At 38.5% G+C, this 23,261-nt stretch overlaps 1 protein-coding gene across 5 annotated transcripts in view; it reads left to right on the top strand.

Annotated features, from left to right (window-relative positions):
* ADAM10 (ADAM metallopeptidase domain 10) overlaps nt 1-23,261 on the top strand; it is a 143,612-nt gene that overhangs the window by 32,423 nt on the left and 87,928 nt on the right. For all 5 annotated transcript variants that reach the window (XM_086321199.1, XM_086321202.1, XM_086321198.1 and 2 more), the window contains one exon: nt 5,853-6,003. Coding sequence is in view for 1 of the 5 variants with exons in the window: in XM_086321198.1 (XP_086177324.1) it covers nt 5,853-6,003 (151 nt within the window). In the remaining 4 variants the exon portion in view is untranslated. The remainder of the gene's footprint in view (nt 1-5,852; nt 6,004-23,261) is intronic.

Here is a 23,261-nt window from a genome sequence, read left to right as displayed (position 1 = left end):
GGAGAGTGAAAAAAATTTTGAAGAAATAGTAGTTGAAAAATTATAAACCTACAGGTCCAAGAAGTTTACTGAAACTAAAGCTTAGTAAGTATGAAGAAACCAGAGCACATCATAATTAAATTGTTCAAAACCAGTGTTAAAGAGGAACATCTTAAAAGCACTAGGGAGGGAAAAAACATTACCTTCAGAGGAGCAATGGTAAGGATGACAGATTTCTTATCAGAAGGAATACAGGTGAAAAGATAGTGGAGCAACATTCAAAAAATACATTAAAAAAACCCAAACCTGTCAGCCTGAAATTCTATGTCCAGTAAAAATATCTTTCAAAAATAAAGACGAAATAAAGACTTTGAGACATCCAATATCTGGAAAAGCTTCACCAGCAGAAGAAATGTTAGAGGGAGTTATCCAGGTAGAAGAAAAATGATACCAGATGAAAATACGGATTCACACCAAGGAATGAAGAACCCTGGAAATGAGAAGTAGAGATTTTTTTCTTGTTATTTAAATCTCTTCAAAAGATAATTGTCTCTTTAAACCAAAACATTAACAGTGTATTGTGGACTTCATCAGATATAAGTAAATAAAGTATGTGATGACAGTAGGAGGAGAGGAATGAAAATACAGTAATGTCAGGTTTTTATACCTGAAGTGCTATAAGATCATTTGAAGGTAGAGTAAGTTAAAGATGTTTACTTAAAGCAACCACTAAAATAACCAGAGAGTTTTGGTAATAAGCTAGTGAAGAAATAAAAAGAGAATCATAAAAAAATAATTAATCCTGAGAAAGGAGAAGGAAGCAAAGAACAGATGGGACAAACATAAATAGCAATATGATAGACTTAAACTTAACCACATTAGTAACTACTTTAAATGTAAATGATCTAAACACCCTAATTAAAAGATTGGACAAAAAAGCAAGACCCAACTCTATGCTGCCTACAGTGAACTTGCGTTAAATACATAGGCACAAATAGGCTAAAAGGAAAAGAATGGAAGAGAAAGAGACCATGCTAATCAAACAACAAAAAGTACTGGGAGTGGCTATATTAATACCAGACAAAGTAGATTTTAGAACATAGACTATTACAAAGAATAAAGAAGATCATCTGAAAATGATAAAGGAGTGAATTAATCCAGAAGGCACAAAATCATTAACATTTATGTACATAATAAAGTGAAAGTGATGTTGCTCAGTCGTGTCCGACTCTTTGCGACACCATGGACACCAGGCTCCTCCGTCCGTGGGATTTTTCTAGGCAAGAGTACTGGAGTGGGTTGCCATTTCCTTCTCCAGGGAATCTTTCTGACCCAGGGATCGAACCCAGGTCTCCCGCATTGTAGACAGACACTCTACTGTCTGAGGCACCAGGGAAGTCCTATGCACATAATAATAGAACTTCAAAAATCAATTAAGCAAAGAACTGCCAGGAGAAATAGAAAAAGCCGTAATCATAGATTTCAGTGCCTTTCTGTTAGTAATAGAACAGGTAGGTAGAAAATCATTAAGGATATAGAAGATTAAACAACACTGTAAACCAACTGACCTGGTTGTTGTTTATGTAACACTGTACTCAATATGTGCAGAGGTTGACGTTTCTGGAATACTCATCCGTTAACAGTAGAATATACATTCTTTTCAGCTGTGCATGAAACATGTGCAAGGAGAGACCCACATTCTTGGTCATAAAATAAATCTCTGTATTTAAAAGGATTGTCATACAAAGTATGTTCTCTGGGTAGAGTAGAATTAAATTAGAGGTCAGTAACAGAAAGATAACTGAAAAATTCCTCATATTTATTAATAGAATCTAAATAACAGGCTTCTAAATAGCATATGAATTGTAGAAGAAATTAAAAAGGAAACAAGAAAGTATATTGAAGAGAATGAAAATGGTAACACAGCATAACAGAATCTGTGGGATGCTGCTAAACAGTATTAAGGGGACACTTACAGCACCTGGGTAGTAAGTAGAATAACTGAATACAGAAGTCTTAAATCATTGTTGTTCAGTTGCTCGGTCATGTCCGGCTCTTTGAGACCTCATGGACTGCAGCACACCAGGCTTCCCTGTCCTTCACTATCTCCTGGAGCTTGCTCAAACTCATGTCCATTGAGTCGGTGATGCCATCCAACCATCTTGTCCTCTGTCGTCCCCTTCTCCTCCTGCGTTCAGTCTTTTCCAGCATCAGGGTCTTTTCTCATGAGTCAACTCTTCCCATCAGGTGGCCAAAGAACTGGAGCTTCAGCTTGAGAATCAGTCCTTCCAATGAATGAATATTCAGGACTGATTTCCTTTAAGATGAACTGGTTTGACCTCTTTGCAGTCCAGTGGACTCTCAAGAGTCTTCTCTAACACTACAGCTCAAAAGCATCAATTGTTTGGCACTCAGCCTTCTTTATGGTCCAACTCTCACATCCATACATGACTACCGGAAAAACCATAACTTTGACTCGACAGACCTTTGTTGGCATAGTAATGTCTCTGCTTTTTAATACGCTGTCTAGGTTTGTCATAGCTTTTCTTTCAAAGAGCAAGCGTCTTTTAATTTCATGGTTGCAGTCACCATCTGCAGTGATTTTGGAGCCCCCAAAAATAAAGTCTGTCACTGTTTGCATTGTTTCCCCATCTATTTGCCATGACGTGATAGGACCAGATGCCATGATCTTCGTTTTTTGAATGTTGAGTTTTAAGCCAGCTTTTTCACTCTCTCTCACTTTCATCAAGAGGCTCTTTAGTTCCTCTTTGCTTTCTGCCATAAGGGTGGTGTCATCTGCATATCTGAGGTTATTGATGTTTCTCTCTGCAATCTTTATTCCAGCCTGTGCTTCATCCAGCCCGGCATTTCGCATGATGTACTCTGCATGTAAGTTAAATAAGCAGGGTGACAGTATAGGGTCTTGACATATTCCTTTCCCAATTTGGAACCAGTCTGTTGTTCCATGCCCAGTTCTAACTGTTGTTACTTCTTGACCTGCATACAGTTTTCGCAGGAGGCAAGTCAGGTGGTATGGTATTCCCATCTCTTGAAGAATTTTCCACAGTGTTGTGATCCCCACAGTCAAAGGCTTTAGCATAGTGCATGAAACAGAAGTAGATGTTTTTCTGGAATTCTTTTGTGTTTTCAATGATCCAGCAGATGTTAGCAATTTGATCTCTGGTTCCTCTGCCTTTTCGAAATCCAGTTTGAACATCTGGAAGTTCTCGGTTCACATGCTGTTGAAGACTAGCTTGAAGAATTTTGAGCATTGCTTTGCTAGTGTGTGAGATGAGTGTAACTGTGAAGTAGTTTGAACATTCTTTGGCATTGCCTTTCTTTGGGATGGGAGTGAAAACTTAAATCAATGGTCTTCACTAAAAAAAACAGAGCGATTTTACTTAAAGTAAGTGGAAGGAAAGAAATAGAGATCAAGTTGAAAATTAAAAAATAGGAAGCAGAAAAATAATGAAGGAAAATAAAAGGAAATAAAAGTTGGTTCTTGAGAAGATCAGTCAAATCAATAATTCTCTAGCTATCTTGATTAGGACCCAAAGAGAGAAGATATAGATTACTGATATCTGGAATGAGGGAGGTAACATTACTATAGATTCAGAAGATATTAAAAAGCATAATAAGGGAATATTATGAACAGCTTTATTTCCATAACTTAAAAACTTAGGTGAAATGGACAAATTCTTAGCAAAGGGTCAGTCAAGGAATGGATAACCAGAATAGCTGTTTATGTATAAAGTTGATGTCATTAATAACCTTTCACAAAGAAAACTCCAGGCTAAGATGGCTTCACTGGTGAATTCTATCAAACATTTAAGGAGGAAATAATACCAGTTCCACATAAATTTGTCCAGAAAATTGAAGAAGAGGTAATATTTTCAAAATGTTTTTTTATATTGATACTAATACTTGACAAAGTCCAAGAAAACTACAGACTAGTGTCTCTCATGAACATACATAATAAAAATTCTAAACAAAATTTATCAAATCTAACAATATTATAAAACACAATATACTGTAGTCAAATTGGATTTATTTTGGTAATGCAAGGGTGGTTTAACATTAGAAAATCAACAGTTTTTTAAAAAATTGAAGTATAACTGATTTACAATGTTTTGTTAATTATAGCTGTACAGCATAGTGATTCAATTATACATATATATATGCAGTCTTTTTAAAAAATTATTTCCCATGTTTATCATAGGATATTGAGTAGAGTTCCTTATACTATACAGCAGGACCTTGTTTATCTCAGTATATAATGGTTGGCCTCTGCTCCCCTCAGCGCCCACTTAATCCTTTCCCTTCCCTCCCCACCCTTGCAGTCTCAAGTCTGTTCTCTGTGTCTGTGAGTTTGTCCACATGTAAGTGGTATCATATGGTATTTGTCTTTCTTTTTCTGACTTAACTTCACCTACTATGATATTCTATAGTTCTATCCATGTTGCTCCAAATGGCATTATTTTACTCTCTTTTATAGCTAAGTCACATTCCATTGTATATACGTACCACAGCTTTATTCATTTATCTGTTGAGGGACGTTTAAGTTGTTTCCATGTCCGTGTTCACTGTTGTGAATAGTGCTGCTGTGAATATAGGTGCACATGTATATTCCTGAATTATAGTTTTGAACAGATATATGTCCAGGAGTAAGATTGCTGGATCATATGGAAATTCTAGTTTTAGTTTTTGAGGAATCTCCATACTATTCTCCGTATCTGCTGCATCAACTAACATTCCTACCGACAGTGTAGGCGAGTTCCCTCTTCTTTAGCATTTGTTATTTGTAGACCTTAAAATTTTTTTTGTATATTATTTGTTTTTGGTTTCACTTGGTATTCTCTGCCTCATGTGGGTTTTTTCTAGTGGTGGGAAAGTGGGGGCTGCCCTTTGTTGTGATACCAGGGCTTCTCATTGCTGTGACTTGTCTTGTTAGCACAGGCTCAAAGATATGCGGGCTCAGTAGCTGTGTTACACAGGCTCAGGGGCCCTAGACACAGGCTCAGTAGTTGTGTTACACAGGCTTAGTTGCTCTGCAGCACGTGGAGTCTTCCCAGACCGAGGATCAAAGTTGTGTCCCCTGCATTGGCAGGCAGATTCTTCACCTGCTGAGCCATCAGGGAAGTCCCAATAATTAGTGATGTTGAACATCTTTCCATGTGTCTGTTGGCCATCTGTACGTCTTTGGAGCAATGTCTGTTTAGTTCTTCTGCCCATGAGAATAAGTCAGTTTGATTTCACATATTAATAAACTAAAAAGAAAAAAACAGTCATCTTTTAAAAAAATTATTTACTTATTTTTATTGCAATATAGTTGATTTACAAGGTTGTGTTAGTTTCAGGTGTATGTCAAAGTGATTCATTTATTCATAAATATATGTATATATATTTCAAATTCTTTTCCCATATAGGAATAGTTCCTAGTGCTATAGAGTAGGTCTTTATTGATTATCTATTGTAAGCATCTTAATAGATGTAGACAAAGATCAACATCTCTTCCTGAGTATAAAACTTCCTCAGCTTGATTAAGGACATCCTAGACAAACCTATGGCTAACATCAAACCTTGTGTGTGGTTAAAATTCCCATTATAATAAGCTTTTAGGGACTTTTCTGGTGATCCAGTGGTTAAGACTCTGCTTCCACTTGCAGGAAGCACGGGGTTGATCCCTGGTCAGGAAACTAGGATCCCATATGCTGTATGATGTGACCACAAACAAACAAAAATTAACAACTGTTTATGAAAATAAAGTATTAAGATTGGTGAAACAGTTGTTTAACACAGAATAATTGTGAAATCATTTTAGAATTAGAATAAACCATAAGAAGATATTAATTCAAACTGTTTATTTTTTGTAGGTCAGTATGGAAATCCTTTAAATAAATACATTAGACATTATGAAGGATTATCATATGATGTGGATTCATTACACCAAAAACACCAGCGTGCCAAAAGAGCAGTATCACATGAGGACCAGTTTTTACGGCTAGATTTTCATGCTCATGGAAGGTAAGTAAATTTATTGCTGATTATGTCTGAAGTTCCAGTGTATTCAATGTATGTTAAGAGAGGAAATTTATACCTTTCATTTTCCTTCTCTAATGGAAAGGTCCCCATTTGTAAATTCAACCTACACTGGAATTTGGTGTGTACATTAGAAACGGTTTTCTTTTAAAACAAATTGGCCTTTTATATTGTTAAGGAAACAATCAACATTTAAATGTTTTTAAGTTCATGAATCAGATCCTCAGTTGTATTATTAGAGGATATGTCTTTAAAGAAGAGTCTGTGTTTGTGATTTCCAACTATTTTTTATGTGTTTTATGGCCTATATGTCTATTCCGTGGTGCCAACAGTGAAGGTAGCTGGTTGTAGGCCATTGAATGTCATTTAATTTCTCATTAACTCAATTTTATCAGCTCTAAAATGACAACTTGTAGACAGATGACCTACTGTACTGCTTAATTCTCAGTATCGTTAAGGAATAAAGAGCAAGGGAGCCAAGGGAGAGAGGTAAAAATCACAATTATTTAGTGCTGTTGTGTTCCACGTACAAGGACATAGATGCTTTATATGTATTTTCTTATTTACTCTCTCAACATCCAAACAAGGTAAATCGTTTTATATCCAAGGAAACTTAAGACTCAGAGAAAATAGCTTCTTTAAAGTTATGTAGGACAGGGAGGTCTGTGCTGTGATTCACAGGGTTGCAAAGAGTCGGACATGACTGAGCAACTGAACTGAACTGAACTGAACTGAAAGTTATGTAGCACAGGGACTTCCCTGGTCCAGCAACTACAATCCCGTGTGCCGTATAGTGTGGCCAAAAAACAAGTTAATAGCACAGATTTGACCCAGACCTGGCTGACTCAAAACCCTGTATTTTTTTCTTTGACTGCTCAGTCGTGTCCCACTCTGTGCGATCCCATGAACCGCAGCACGCCAGGCCTCCCTGTCCATCACCAACTCCCGGAGTTTACCCAAACTCATGTCCATCAAGTCAGTGATGCTATCTAACCATCTCATCCTCTCATCCCTTCTCCTCCTGCCTTCAATCTTTCCCAACATCAGGGTCTTTTAAATGAGTCCACTCTTCGCATCAGGTGGCCAAAATATTGGAGTATCAGTTTCAACATCAGTCCTTCCAATGAACACCCAGCACTGATCTCCTTCAGAATGGACTGGTTGGATCTCCTTGCAGTGCAAGGGACTCTCAAGAGTCTTCTCCAACACCACATTTCAAATGCATCAATTCTTCGGTGCTCAGCTTTCCTTATAGTCCAACTCTCACATCCATACATGACGACTGGAAAAACCATAGCCTTGACTAGACGGACCTTTGTTGGCAAAGTAATGTCTCTGCTTTTTAATATGCTGTCTATATTGGTCATAACTTTCCTTCCAAGGAGTAATCGTCTTTTAATTTCATGGCTGCAGTCACCATCTGTAGTGATTTTGGAGCCCCCCCAAAATAAAGTCTGAAACTGTTTGCACTGTTGCCCCATGTATTTGCCATGAAGTGATGGGACCGGATGCCATAATCTCAGTTTTCTGAGTATTGAGCCTTAAGCCAACTTTTTCACTCTCCTCTTTCGCTTTCATTAACAGGCTCTTTAGTTCTTCATCACTTTCTGCCATAAGGGTGGTGTCATCTGCATATCTGAGGTGATTGATATTTCTCCCGGCAATCTTGATTGCAGCTTGTGCTTCTTCCAGCCCAGTGTTTCTACTGATGTATTCTGCATATAAGTTAAATAAGCAGGGTGACAGTATACAGCCTTGACAGGAGTACCTAAGTACTTTTTGTATCTAAATACAAAATCTTAAAGTATTCTTTGGTAGACACTCTGCTTTGCCCGCTATAATGAATAAACCTGTCCTTTTGTACTTTTTCTACAGGTGTGACCCTGATTTATTATTCACCTCCTAATAGGTTTCCCAGCTTCCATTTCATTTATCCTTAAAACTATTCTAAGTACTGCTACAAGATGACTTTTCCTTAAATGCTTCCTTTTTCATGTCAACTCACTGCTCTAGAGTCTTTAATTAATGATTGTTAGCCAGATTTCCTAGCTTGGTTATCAAGATTCTTTGTTCAGTTCACTTCAGTTTAGTTTAGTCACTCAGTTGTGTCCGACTCTTCGTGACCTCATGGACTACAGCACTCCAGGCTTCCCTGTCCATCACCAACTCCTGGAGTTTAACCGGTCTCATCTCCACTGAGTTGGTGATGGCATCCAGCCATCTCATCCTCTGTTATCCCCTTCTCCTCCTGCCTTCAGTCTTTCCCATCATCAGGGTCTTTTCAAATGAGTCTGCTCTTCGCATCAGGTGGCCAAAGTATTGGAGTTTCAGGTGCAACATCAATCCTTCCAATGAGCACTAAGGACTGATCTCCTTCAGAATGGACTGGTTGGATCTCCTTGCAGTCCCAGGAACTCTCAAGGGTCTTTTCCAACACCACAGTTCAAAAGCATCAATTCTTCAGCGTTCAGCTTTCTTTATAGTTCAACTCTCACATCCATACATGACTACTGGAAAAACAACCAATAGCCTTGACGAGACAGACCTTAGTTGGCAAAGTAATGTCTCTGCTTTTTAATATGCTGTCTAGGTTGGTCATAACTTTCCTTCCTAAAGGAAGGAAACTAAACTAAACTAAACTGAAGTGAACTGAACAAAGAATCTTGATAACCAAGCTAGGAAATCTGGCTAACAATCATTAATTAAAGACTCTAGAGCAGTGAGCTGACATGAAAAAGGAAGCATTTAAGGAAAAGTCATCTTATAGTAGTACTTAGAATAGTTTTGAGGATAAATGAAATGGAAGCTGGGAAACCTATTAGGAAGTGAATAATAAATCACGGTCACACCTGTAGAAGGAGTAAGTGTCTTTGAATTTCATGGCTGCAGTCACCATTGCAGTGATTTTGGAGCCTCCCAAAATAAAGTCTTCACTGTTTTCATGGTTTCCCCCTGCATATGCCATGCAGTGATGGCACTGGATGCCATGATCTTAAGTTTTCTGAATGTTCAGCTTTAAGCCAACTTTTTCACTCTCCTCTTTCACTTTCATTGAGCGGCTCCTTAGTTCTTCTTCACTTTCTGCCATAAGGGTGGTGTCATCTGCATATCTGAGGTGATTGATATTTCTCACGGCAATCTTGATTCCAGCTTGTGCTTCTTCCAGCCCAGCGTTTCTCATGATGTATAATCTGCATATAAGTTAAATAAGCAGGGTGACAATATACAGCCTTGACATACTCCTTCTCCTGTTTGAAACCAGTCTGTTGTTCCATGTCCAGTTCTAACTCTTGCTTCCTGACCAGCATAGAGGTTCCTCAAGAGGCAGGTCAGGTGGTCTGGTATGCCCATCTCTTTCAGAATTTTCCACAGTTTATTGTGATCCACACAGTCAAAGGCTTTGGCATAGTCAATAAAGCAGAAATAGATGTTTTTCTGGAACTCTCTTGCTTTTTCCATGATCCAGCGGATGTTGGCAATTTGGTCTCTGGTTCCTCTGCCTTTTCTAAACCCAGCTTGAACATCTGGAAATTCATGGTTCATGTATTGCTGAAGCCTGGCTTGGGGAATTTTGAGCATTACTTTACTTGCGTGTGAGATGAGTGCAATTGTGCGGTAGTTTGAGCATTCTTTGGCATTGCCATTCTTTGGGATTGGAATGAAAACTGACCTTTTCCAGTCCTTTGGCCACTGCTGAGTTTTCCAGATTTGCTGGCATATTGAGTGCACACTTTGACAGCACCACCTTTCAGGATTTGAAATAGCTCATTTGGAATTCCATCACCTCCACATGCTTTGTTCGCAGTGATGCTTTCTCAGGCCCACTTGACTTCACATTCCAGGATGTCTGGCTCTAGGTGAGTGATCACACCACCGTGATTATCTGGGTCATTAAGATCTTTTTTGTACAGTTCTGTATATTCTTGCCACCTCTTCTCTTAATATCTTCTGCTTGTGTTCAGTCCATACTATTTCTATACTTTATTGAGCCCATCTTTGCATGAAATGTTCCCTTGGTATCTCTGATTTTCTTGAAGAGATCTCTGGTCTTTGCCATTTTATTGTTTTCCTGTACTTCTTTGCACTGATCACTGAGGAAGGCTTTCTTATCTCTCCTTGCTGTTCTTTGGAACTCTGCATTCAGATGGGTGTATCTTGGTATATCTTTCCTTTTCTCCTTCGCTTTTCGATTCTCTTATTTTTATAGCTATTTGTAAGGCCTCCTCAGACAGCCATTTTGCCTTTTTGCATTTCTTTTTCTTGTGGGTGGTCTTGATCCCTGTCTCCTGTATAACGTCACAAACCTCTGTCCATAGTTTATCAGGCACTGTGTCTATTAGATCTGTTCCCTTAAATCTATTTCTCACTTCCACTGTATAATAGTAAGGGATTTGATTTTGGTCATACCTGAATGGTCTAGTGGTTTTCCCTACTTTCTTCAATTTAAGTCTGAATTTGGCAATAAGAAGTTCATGATCTGAGCCACAGTCAACTCCCGGTCTTGTTTTCACTGACTGTATAGAGCTTCTCCATCTTTGGCTGCAAAGAATATAATCAGTCTGATTTTGGTGTTGACCATCTGATGATATCCATGTGTAGAGTCTTCTCTTGTGTTGTCGGAAGAGGGTGCTTGGTATGACCATTGCGTTCTGTTGGCAAAACTCTATTAGCCTTTGCCCCGCTTCATTCTGGGGCCAAATTTGCCTGTTACTCCAGGTGTTTCTTGACTTCCTACTTTTGCATTCCAGTCCCCTGTAATGAAAAGGACTTTTTTTGGGGGTGTTAGTTCTAAAAGGTCTTATAGGTCTTCATAGAACTTTTCAACTTCAGCTTCTTCAGCAGTACTGGTCAGGGCATAGACTTGGATTACCGTAATACTGAATGGTTTGCCTTGAAAACGAACAGAGATCATTCTGTCGTTTCGGAGAGTGCGTCCAAGTTCTGCATTTTGGACTCTTTTGTTGACTATGAAGGCTACTCCATTTCATCGAAGGGATTCTTGTCCACAGTAGTAGATATGATGGTCATCCGAGTTAAATTCACCCATTCCAGTCCATTTTAGTTTGCTGATTCCTACAATGTTGATGTTCTCTCTTGCCATCTCCTGTTTGACTGCTTCCAATTTGCCTTGATTCATGGACCTGACATTCCAGGTTCCTATGCAATGTTGCTCTTTATAGCATCGGACCTTGTTTTCTATCCCCAGTCACATCCACGACTGGGTGTTGTTTTTGCTTTGGCTCTGTCGCTTCATTCTTTCTGGAGTTATTTCTCCACTGATATCCAGTAGCATATTGGGCACCTACCAACCTGGGGAGTTCATCTTTCAGTGTGCTTTTTCATACTGTTCATGGAGCTCTCAATGCAAGAATTCTGAAGTGGTTTGCCATTCTCTTCTCCAGTGGACCACATTTGTCAGACCTCTCCACCAAGACCCGTCTGTCTTTGTAAATTAATGCAATGATTCTTTGTAAAGTAATTCAACTCAATTCTAAACTTATTTTGTTCTACTTCCCAAAATCAAGTGTCTGTTTCATTCAGAGTGAGCTTCTCATTGCTGAGTATATCATGTATAGGTTTGTTCCCTGTGTTATTTATCTTAAATAAATTCTGATCATCTTTTAATGCACAATTCCAGTTCTGCTTCTCTCAAGCTTTATTTACACCTTACTCTGAACTTCTAAATTACTTATCTGTTCCATTCGCATTTGATTTGGTATCTCTTCATGTGTTTATTTTTCTGTAACTGTTTTCTTCCTCACAGGCAAGATACCTGCTACTATTTAGTATGTCCACTATTTGCCCTTATATTACAGGTACTCAAGAAAGATTTTAATGGATAGAAAAATAAGATTATAAGAAATGCTGTGATACTTAAAGTATTTTACAAATGGTAATAAATGGTTTACTTAATTTCCATATTACAAAGCAATGATCATTATAGAAAAAAGGACTTTCAAGTTACATGTCTACTTTGATTTCAAGGAGAAAAAAGTTCATTTTAGGATCTGAGCTTCGAAATAAAAATTTTGATTATGGCAATTCATATAAATTTTTATGAGCCTTAACCTCGGAGAAAATTTTAATTTCCCATTCTTATTGGTATCATGAAATAGTAAGTGGTCATTAATCCTTCCTGTTTTTAGTGGCTATCTCAAAATAAATTTAATGCTATATTGGAAATATGTTGTGACTGCCAAAAGGAAAAGTAGAGATTCTAGGTGCCTTTGGTTTGGATGTCACAGTTCTATTACATTGCTAGATTTTTATTAGCTCCATGATATATTTCATATTGATATTTGCAAAACCAAATCTTAGATCCTTCTGTTTTTTTTTTAATTTGTGTTAGAGTAACTGAGAGGGAGCGTGCACGTACATGCTGTTATTTAGTTATCCTAATAGAAGCTGCAAGATGAACGTCAGTCATTGCATAAGAATAAAAGTGACACGGTGCTTTACAGATAGAATGCTGTTAGTGTTCACAGAAGAGGGAACTGACTGAGGAGGTCATAAAGAGCCTGGATCCAAGGAACCTCATTGTGTGTATAAGTGGTTATCTTAGGTGCTTTCAACAGACATCTAGTTGATTATATACATGAACTGTATTTTCTACAATAGATACAAATTGAGAAATTTGATTTTTTTGTCTGAATTATTATACTTGTATAGTCACAGTGTCTCAGAGCTTGTGCCCTTAAACATGGTTATTGCTACTACCTTCTAACATACTTTAGTTAAAAATGTGATGACCTGATAGTTTTCTCTTTTTCCTTGAAATAGACCTGTAAAAATGACCTCGATTAGTATACTTACAGATTTTCTACTAAGTCTCTTCTCCTACCCTACCATATGCAGAATGTTAGTTTGGGGTATAAGCAGAGCTTCTTAGGAGTGTGGGTATGTGAGTATGTGTGCATATGTTTCAGTATTTAAGTTATTTTTTGTTCTGTTTGTTTTCATGCCTAGGCACATGAACATACTTCTTTCAACCTGTCTTCCAAGTTTCCTCAAAAAGAAAGGGTGTACCCATGGCTAATTCATGTCAATGTATGGCAAAAACCACTGCAATATTGTAAAGTAATTAGCCTCCAATTAAAATAAATTAATTAAAAAATAAAAAAGAAACTTGTTCAATGATAAAAAAAAAAAAGGGTGTACCAAACCCCAGGTTTACAAATATCACTGAAGAAATGTCAAGGTTCTTTAAGCCTAAAGGCCATTTTTGACAATTCTATGAAAAAGCTTTTCCCTTTTCTTCCCCCTTGCAGTTTTATTGAGATTTAATTGACATGGGGGCTTCTCTGGTGGCTCAGTGAGAATTTGCTTGCAGTACAGGAGATGTGGGTTTGATCCCTGGGTCAGGAAGATACCCTGGAGGAAGGCATAGCAATCCACTACAGGATTCTTGCCTGGAGAATCAGAGGAGCTTGGTGGGCTATGGTCCACAGGGTTGCAGAGTTGGACATGACTGAAGTGACTGAGCACACACACACGCACTGTATAAATTTAAGGTGTATAGCATAATAGTTTGACTCATATACATCATGAAATTTCAGTTTTTCTTGTGTGTGTGTGTGTATGTATTTTTTGTACTAGATAGAGAAAGGAGGATTGTGGTAATTTGGAGACTGATTGGTGTTCCCCTGTCATCTGACATGTGTTGTCTAGTGATTTCTTTTGAGCCTTAGTTTGCTCATTAGTAAAACCTTGATGTTTGGATGAGATAATGTTTAAGGCTTCTTCTGCTTTAAAATTCTACAAAATATATTAGTAACACCAAAGTAATGAATTAAAAAAAAACAAAAAGCTCAAACACTATCTAGTCTGTAATAATTGCACTCATCTCACACGCTAGTAAAGTAATGCTCAAAATTCTCTAAGCCAGGCTTTAGCAATACGTGAACCATGAACTTCCAGATGTTCAAGCTGGGTTTAGAAAAGGCAGAGGAACCAGAGATCAAATTGCCAACATCCAGTGAATCATCAAAAAAGCAAGAGAGTTCCAGAAAAACATCTATTTCTGCTTTATTGACTGTGCCAAAGCCTTTGACTGTGTGGATCACAAGAAACTGTGGAAAATTCTGAAAGAGATGGGAATACCAGACCACCAGACCTGCCTCTTGAGAAATCTGTATCCTGGTCAGGAGGCAAGAGTTAGAACTGGACATGGAACAACAGACTGGTTCCAAACAGGAAAAGGAGTATGTCAAGGCTGTATATTGTCACCCTGCTTATTTAACTTATATGCAGATTATACATCATGAGAAATGCTGGGCTGGAAGAAGCACAAGCTGGAATCAAGATTACCAGGAAAACTATGAATCACCTCAGATGTGCAGATGACATCTCCCTTATGGCAGAAAGTGAAGAAGAACTAAAGAGCCTCTTGATGAAAGTGAAAGAGGAGAGTGAAAAAGCTGGCTTAAAGCTCAACATTCAGAAAAATAAGATTATGGCATCCGGTCCCATCACTTCATGGCAAATACTTGGGGAAACTGTGGAAACAGTGTCAGACTTTATTATTTTGGGCTCCAAAATCATTGCAGATAGTGATTGCAGCCATGAAATTGAAAGATGCTTACTCCTTGGAAGGAAAGTTATGACCAACCTAGACAGCATATTAAAAAGCAGAGACATTACTTTGCCAACAAAGGTCTGTCTAGTCAAGGCTATGGTTTTTTCTGGTAGTCATGTATGGATGTGAGAATTGGACTATCAAGAAAGCTGAGCGCTGAAGAATTGATGCTTTTGAACTGTGGTATTGGAGAAGAATCTTGAGAGTCCTTTGGATTGCAAGGAGATCCACCCAGTCCATCCTAAAGGAGATCAGTCCTTAGTGTTCATTGGAAGGATTGATGTTGAAGCTGAAAGTCCAAATCTTTGGCCACCTGATGCGAGAACTAACTCGTTTGAAAAGACCCTGGTGTTGGGAAAGATTGAAGGCAGGAGGACAAGGGGACGACAGAGGATGAGATGGCTGGATGGCATCACCTACTCAATGGAGATGAGTCTGGTTAAACTCCAGGAGTTGGTGATGGACAGGGAGGCCTGGTCTGCTGCAGTCCATGGGCTTGCAAAGAGCCAGACACGATTGAGCGACTGAACTGAACTGAGTCTGTAATAAACTATTTTTTGGCTCTTTGTTAAATTTTTTAGGTATGTAATCAATAAATCAAAACTTGTTTCTATCTAATATACATTTTGCATATAATATAAAAGATATCAAAATTTTATCTAATTGTGGTGAACCGTGAACTTCCTGATGTTCAAGCTGGTTTTAGAAAAGGCAGAGGAACCAGAGATCAAATTGCCAAAATCTGCTGGATCATAGAAAAAGCAAGAGAGTTCCAGAAAAACATCTATTTCTGCTTTATTGACTATGCCAAAGCCTTTGACTGTGTGGATCACAATAAACTGTGGAAAATTCTGAAAGAGATGGGAATACCAGACCATCTGATCTGCCTCTTGAGAAATGTGTATGTAGGTCAGGAAGCAACAGGTAGAACTGGACATGGAACAACAGACTGGTTCCAAATAGGAAAAGGAGTTCGTCAAGGCTGTATATTGTCACCCTGTTTATTTAACTTATATGCAGAGTACATCATGAAAAACGCTGGACTGGAAGAAACACAAGCTGGAATTAAGATTGCTGGGAGAAATATCAATAACCTCAGATATGCATATGACACCACCCTTATGGCAGAAAGTGAAGAGGAACTAAAAAGCCTCTTGATGAAAGTGAAAGTGGAGAGTGAAAAAGTTGGCTTAAAGCTCACCATTCAGAAAATGAAGATCATGGCATCCGGTCTCACCACTTCATGGGAAGTAGATGGGGAAACATTGTCAGACTTTATTTTTCTGGGCTCCAAAATCACTACAGACGGTGACTGCAGCCATGAAATTAAAGGACACTTACTCCTTGGAAGGAAAGTTATGACCAACCTAGATAGCATATTCAAAAGCAGAGACATTCCTTTGCCAGCAAAGGTTCGTCTAGTCAAGGCTATGGTTTTTCCTGTGGTCATGTATGGATGTGAGAGTTGGACTGTGAAGAAGGCTGAGCGCCGAAGAATGGATGCTTTTGAACTGTGGTGTTGGAGAAGACTCTTGAGAGTCCCTTGGACTGCAAGGAGTCCAGGGGAATCCAACCAGTCCAGTCTGAAGGAGATCAGTGCTGGGTGTTCTTTGGAAGGAATGATGCTAAAGCTGAAACTCCGGTACTTTGGCCACCTCATGCGAAGAGTTGACTCATTGGAAAAGACGCTGATGCTGGGAAGGATTGGGGGCAGGAGGAGAAGGGGACGACAGAGGATGAGATGGCTGGATGGCATCACTGACTCGATGGACATGAGTCTGAGTGAACTTCGGGAGTTGGTGATGGACAGGGTGGCCTGGTGTGCTGTGATTCATGGGGTTGCAAAGAGTCGGACATGACTGAGCGACTGATCTGATCTGATCTGAGTATAATATTTTAGAGTACTTATATAGTCTAAAACCAATAGTTTAAAAAAATAAAAAATAAAACCAATAGTTTTTTCTGGTTTTGACAATATAATTATTCCTGTAGCCTAAATTGTACATTTCCAAGCTGCTAAAAATAAACGGTCTGATACTTCTTGTGAAATTTTCTTTGGAGTTTGGGACTTAGGTTCTCACAACCTCTGATATATAAGGATGTCAAGAATGTGGTCCAGGTAACTTGTAAAAGGCATAGATATTCTTCATGACTGGAGTTGGGTTAGTCAGGTAGCATCTTAGACTTGATCTTTGACATATCATGAGTAGGGTAATAGAAACCCACGACCCTTTTAACTCTGTAGACAAACCAGCACACTTGAAGAGATAAGAATCTAGACAGTAGAAATGGATGCCAACTCATGAGAAACAGGATAAATTTGAGTTATGTAAAAATGCTGTTGTTATGGATATGGAAAAACAGAATTTTGAAAGGTTTTAAATTTAATCTATTAAAATCTATTCCACTTAAATCTCTTCCAGCAAAATTTGAGCAAGTTAGAGCAAAAGTTTTGAAGGGAAAATGGTACTTCTTTGGACCTACTTTACATCAGGTGCAGTGCCTTTTGGCACAGACTTCATTTCATACCACTGTGTCTCCGCAGTGGATTTTCTAAGATATCCTATTCTTTATGCTTACACAGATAGTAAAAGCTTAACAAATATATATTTTTAAAATTGTGAAGGCTACACTGGCTACTTGAGTTACTTACTAAAATAAGAGTAGGAAGAGCTTAGTTGTGTTCATGTAATTTTGTGTTGAAGAAGTTAAATTGAGAGCTGATGATTGCTCTGAACTTAGCTTCTTAGATAAGATTTTAACATGAAGCATTTTTATTTTACATGTTTTTAAGCACTAAGTAGGATTTATATAAAAGAGAAGATGAATTTTTTAAAAAACTTAAACTGAGCTTCCTTTCTTTTTGAAAAAGGAATGGAAATAAGAGTGTAAAAGTGTTTTTCTGACTATTTTCAATTCTTTGGAAAGTTGATCTAAAACAGGCTTGTATCTGATAGCATATTGAATGTCAGTTTCTAGAGTAGGTGACCTAGACACGTAAATGTCAGAAATTAAGTATATGCCTAGTAGGAAAGTCCATCCATCATTCTTCAATTACAATCCTCAGTTGTAAGTTATATTTCACACTAGAATTTTGGATTTGCAGTGTGCTCTTTTTGTGAAATAAGCTCCCCAACTCAGACTAAATTCAGATTCATAGGCAGCTTTGTTTTTTTCTGTTCTTTAAGTGACTAAGCCCTCTCTAAGTTGTTGTGCTGTCTCTTAAAAGTATAGCAAGGATTTTGTATGACTAATGTTTATCCGATTTCACTATACCTGATTAATATAACCGTGTTGAATGGATATGTTTAGTTTATTGGTAATATTATGCCTGCTTGGTTGTTTTATTAAGCATCAGTGAAATCTTGTAAGTAATGTAATATTTTAAAACATTAAATAGGTTTTAAAAATCTTTGATAATCACATATACACTTCCTATTTGAAGTAGCTTCTGGACACCAAGATTCCTCACTTGGTTGTATTATAACCTCTTCAACTTTTTTTCTGCTTTTTAGATGGACATGTATTTCTGATACTTGTTCGTAGGGATAAACTTGAATTGTTGTGTGCATCTCTGAAATTTTCTCAAGTCCTAGTCACTTTGTACTGCTAAGTCACTTCAGTCGTGTCCGAGTCTGTGTGACCCCATAGACGGCAGCCCACCAGGCTCCCCCATCCCTGGGATTCTCCAGGCAAGAACACTGGAGTGGGTTGCCATTTCCTTCTCCAATGCATGAAAGTGAAAAGTGAAAGGGAAGTTGTTCAGTCATATCTGAGTCTTAGTGACCCCATGAACTGCAGCCTACCAGGCTCCTCCATCCATGGGATATTCCAGGCAAGAGTAGTGGAGTGGGGTGCCATTGCCTTCTCCAGTCACTTTGTACTAGTTAGGTTCTAAAATAGTCTGTACTGGGAGAATAATGCTGAAACAACAAATCAAATATAAACACAAAGTCTAGCATATCAGGAATCTTAAATCTTAGACAAATAATTGTGTTATGTGTAGTAGTACTTGTCTTTTTCTTTTTTTAAAACCTAAATCACAAATTCTGTTAAATGGAATTTTGATTCTTGGATTGAATGAACAAATGTATATTTCCTTTATTTTTATTTAAGCTACAAGAGATGTTTCTCTAGTTTTTGTATGCCATGATTTACTAAGTCCACTTGTATGTTTTATTTCAATCCTTGCATTGTTTGACGCATTTATTAAGCATCCAGTGTATTTCAGGTGCTTTTGTTTACTTGTACTTTAGTTTTGGTTGTGCTGCACGGCTTGCAGGAACTTAGTTCCCCAGCCAGAGGTTGAACCTGAGCCCCTGGCAGTGGAATTGTGGAGTTCTCACCACTAGATTGCCAGGGAATTCCCTTTCAGGCACTTTTAGTAGCTGCTAGGAATGGAGAAGCTGAACAAGAGAAGTTCTTACTGTTCAGGATTTTATGGACTCAAGAAAAATAGAGGTATTATATTAGGAATAATAGCTGTGGTAAATGTTAAGAATGTTTTAAAAGATTGCTGTGGGAGCATAGGGGAATACCATCTTGTCTGGGGGTCAGGGAAGGCCACTGGTCTTAGAAAATGACTTTAAATGGATCCGGGAAAGATGACAAAGAAGGAGGTGATTAGACAGAGGATATTTCCTCTATTGCATGTGTGAAGATACTGAGATGAAGGAATTTCAGTATGGCTGGTTCCTAAGATGTGAGGGAGAATGGTTTCTAATTAGGCTGACGTAAGCAGGAGCCAGATCTTTGAGAGTGTATGTAAGTCATGGTGATAGTTTTTTTACTTAACCGTGGAACATTTTTAATGGTAAGTAACTTTATGAGGTAAAAAAAGTCTGGTCTGGCTGCAGATGAAGAATAGTTTGGAAAGGAGTAACGTTAAAGGGATTAAGACATCCTCATGAGAAGTGGTCATGTATGGATGTGAGAGTTGGATTGTGAAGAAAGGTGAGTGCTGAAGAATTGATGCTTTTGAACTGTGGTGTCGGAGAAGACTCTTGAGAGTCCCTTGGACTGCAAGGAGATCCAACTAGCCCATCCTAAAAGAGATCAGTCCTGGGTGTTCATTGGAAGGACTGATCTGAAGCTGAAACTCCAATACTTTGGCCACCTCATGCGAAGAGTTGACTTATTGGAAAAGACCCTGATGCTGGGAGGGATTGGGGGCAGGAGGAGAAGGGGACGACAGAGAATGAGATGGCTGGATGGCATCACCGACTCGATGGACATGAGTTTGAGTAAGCTCCGGGAGTTGGTAATGGACAGAGAGTTCATCGTTCATGGGATCGTAAAGAGTCGGACACGACTGAGCGACTGAACTGAACATGAGAAGTGGTATCCTGGATTAGGATGGTACTAGAGATGATGAAGGAGAGTGGATAAATGTGAGAGATATTTTGAAGGTAGAATTTATTGGGCATAATTCATACATAGTGAGGTCCTAAGAGGAGTCGAGGATGACTTTTTCTAGTTTGAGCAAATGAGTGATTGCTGGAGCCATTTACTGAGATAGGATACGGGAACAGCTATAAGTTTTGAGGAGAAGTCAGAAGTTCAGTTTTGAACATGTTATGTGACGTTTATGAAGAGGGCCCAGTTGCTGAAGTGCTGCTGAATGCCAGTATTTTAAGTTGTAAGTGGAGGAGGGGGTGCAAAAACTGAAGAGTGGTAAGAAAAGTAGGAAACCTGAGAGCATAATACCTAGAAGCCAGGGAAAAGCGTTCAGAGGAAGGGAGTGGTTAATTGCTGCTTTTTGCTTTTGTCTTGCTAAACATTACCGGTATTCCTAGTCCACGTTAATAATCCTTTGAATTTCTCTAGTTTTGTTTGATCTCGCTGATCTAGTTATACAAAGTAATTCAAATTTGGGGACTTCATAGTCATGTATAAGGGTAAAGAAGTAACATTTTTTTGTTTGAATTTCTAATAATTTATGATAATAACCAGGGTATCTTTGGGCATTTTGGTTAAAAGAGCATATTGGGCCAGTATCTTTGAAAAACCATCTCTACTAATTCTGTGGTGATTGAATGCAAGGACCTGGTTAGTTTTTGAGTATAGCTTGGCTAGTTTTTCCCCAAATGTAAGAAATACAAACACATTTTAATTGTCCATAATAAAATTGTTCTGACACGACTCCTCCAGTTTTTTAATGTTTTGCTTTCAGCAGTAGCTTGCTCATATTTATTATTAAACTCAGTGAGCCTTTCACATTGTTTATCTTAGAGACTTCAGAGGTTGCTCTCTCCAACTTGGATGACATTTTGGAGACATGGTCAGTCATTCAGCTTCACTTGTATATATATTTAAGTCCCCAAATAGGAGATTTTAGTCATACTCTCTGTTAATGTTTAAAAATCTGTTTTTTTAAATCCTTTGCTACAAACATACATCTAGTCAAAGCTATGGTTCTTCCAGTAGTCATGTATGAATGTGAGAGTTGGACCATAGAAAAAGCTGAGCGCCAAAGAATTAATGCTTTTGAACTGTGATGGAGAAGATTCTTGAGAGTCCTTTGGACTGCAAGGAGATCCAACCAGTCCATCCTAAAGGAGATCAGTCCTTAGTGTTCTTTGAAAGGATTGATGTTGAAGCTGAAACTCCAATACTTTGGCCACTGGATGAGAAGAACTGACTCCTTGGAAAAGACCCTGATGTTGGGAAAGATTGAAGGCGGAGGAGAAGGAGATGTCAGAGGATGAGATGGCTGGATGGCATCACTGACTAGATGGACGTCAGTTTCAGCAAGCTCCTGGAGTTGGTGATGGACAGGGAGGCCTGGTGTGCTGCAGTCCATGGGGTCACAGAGTCGGACACGAGCATGAGTGGCTGAACTTAGAACTTACTTTCTCTCTTAGGCTTATTCTTATTTCTTGTTTTAACAAACTCCATGATGATAAGATGATGGTGTTGTCTTAAGTTCTTGCTACTTCATCATCAACCAGTTATTCACAGTATATCAGTATTAAATCTCGAGTAGAAGTTCTCATCATTTTCTTTTGGAGGTTGATACTATCAGTAATGCAAAATCAAAAAGTTGTTAAACAGTTTGCTATTGCAGAATGGCAGTAGCTCTTTTTCATCAGAAACTTTATCTTAAGTGGGAGGAGGCTGAGGATAAGAATTCAGTGTAGAACCCACTTACCCAAATAAAAGGAGACCTGAACTGCTTGCATGGTTGCAGTTGAATGAGAAGAGCCCACGAGTGGGGCTTGGAGGAGGGGTTTGAATCTTCAGGCCACCCTGGATGTGGAAAGGTAACAAAGGCAGAAAAATGTGTATGGGAGTAGACTCCTTGAGGAGCATGGGGGAGGAGACGGCAAATTTTATCTTTTAAAAGGAGAGATTTGAGATAATGAGAATGTGCAGCAGGACGACAAGTCCCCTTCCTTCCTCTCACTTCCCACAACGGGCACAGGGAATATTGTAGTTTGAAGAAATATATTCATGGAGATGTTTTAGACAGCGTTTGTCACATAAAGAATTAACTTGCTGGCTGCCCAGGTCTTCATTAATTGAACAAAGATGTTCTGTGTGCTATATTCTATTTTCTTACCATATCTCCTCCCCTCCCCGCTCTATATACCACTTCAGCCCAAGTGATTTTTCTCTAACACGCAGTGTGTGTAGTTCTGCTGCTCACAGCTCTTTCCCACCTCCACTCCATAGCCACATGGCTCTTGAGCCTCCATTTCATTCAAATCTCTGCTCAAATGTCATCCATTCAGAGAAATCTTGCCTAGCACCGTTTGTAAAGTAGCACTTTCTTTCCTTCTTCCATTCTGTCCTTTTATCCTGCTTTGTTTTTCATCATAGCACTTACCACTACAAACTTCAGTTTTAGTTTCACGTTTATCTTCCTTGGTAATTCTTAAGGAATCTTATATGTTTATTTTTGCTTATTTGGGGCAATCTGTCTACCTCAGGACCATTAGTAAAGCCTGGAACTGTGTTTTTCAAACTATAGAGCCCTAGAATTTCTGTGGAGGATGCCTCAGGTTTGGCCCAATGGCGTACACCTGGGCTAACTGTTCTTTCCCTTTCTATCAACCTCTTATGTTTTATGCTTTTTCAGGGGGGTGGCTTCTTTAAGATAATTTGAAAAAGGACTTTTCTGTTTCAAAAAGTGTACTGTTTGACTTATAATAATATTTGCTATTAATACTGGCAGCATGTCTTACAAAAATAATTTGGATGCAGACTCTGTCAAGCATCTTTATGAAGAAGAAGGTGAATGTTACAGGGATAGAATACCTAGAAACGTCTATTTTCTAAGGAAGGCCTGTTAAGTCCTGTTTTATTTCTAGGAGTCATTCTCCAGGCCTGTGACAAACCTGTCCTGTTTAGACACAGTAGACCTCTCTGGGACTGCCACATCACTCTGGCATACTTGGAAGCAAAGCTTTTGCTCTCAGGTTTCTTTCCCCAGTTAACAAGGTACTTCATTAGCTGAGGCTTTTTTGTCCTATTAGGTTGGTACAAAAGTAATTGCGGTTTTGGACCATGACTTTTAAATCATTGTAACTAGGTTCAAACACATTTTTATTAATCAAAATAAGAACCATTACAATCAACACATTTTTGCCAACGAGAAGTAAGTTTGTTTATTCCTGTAGCGTGAAAATCCACGTCTTGGGATTTGACAATCTCTTGGAAAGCATTT

This window comes from Bos grunniens, chromosome 10, assembly GCF_055505025.1.
Source record: "Bos grunniens cultivar Pamir isolate PY7600 chromosome 10, Bosgru_T2T1.0, whole genome shotgun sequence".
Classification (NCBI taxonomy): domain Eukaryota; kingdom Metazoa; phylum Chordata; class Mammalia; order Artiodactyla; family Bovidae; genus Bos; species Bos grunniens.
Note: the sequence above shows the minus strand (reverse complement) of the source record. Positions and strands in the feature narration are given on the sequence as shown.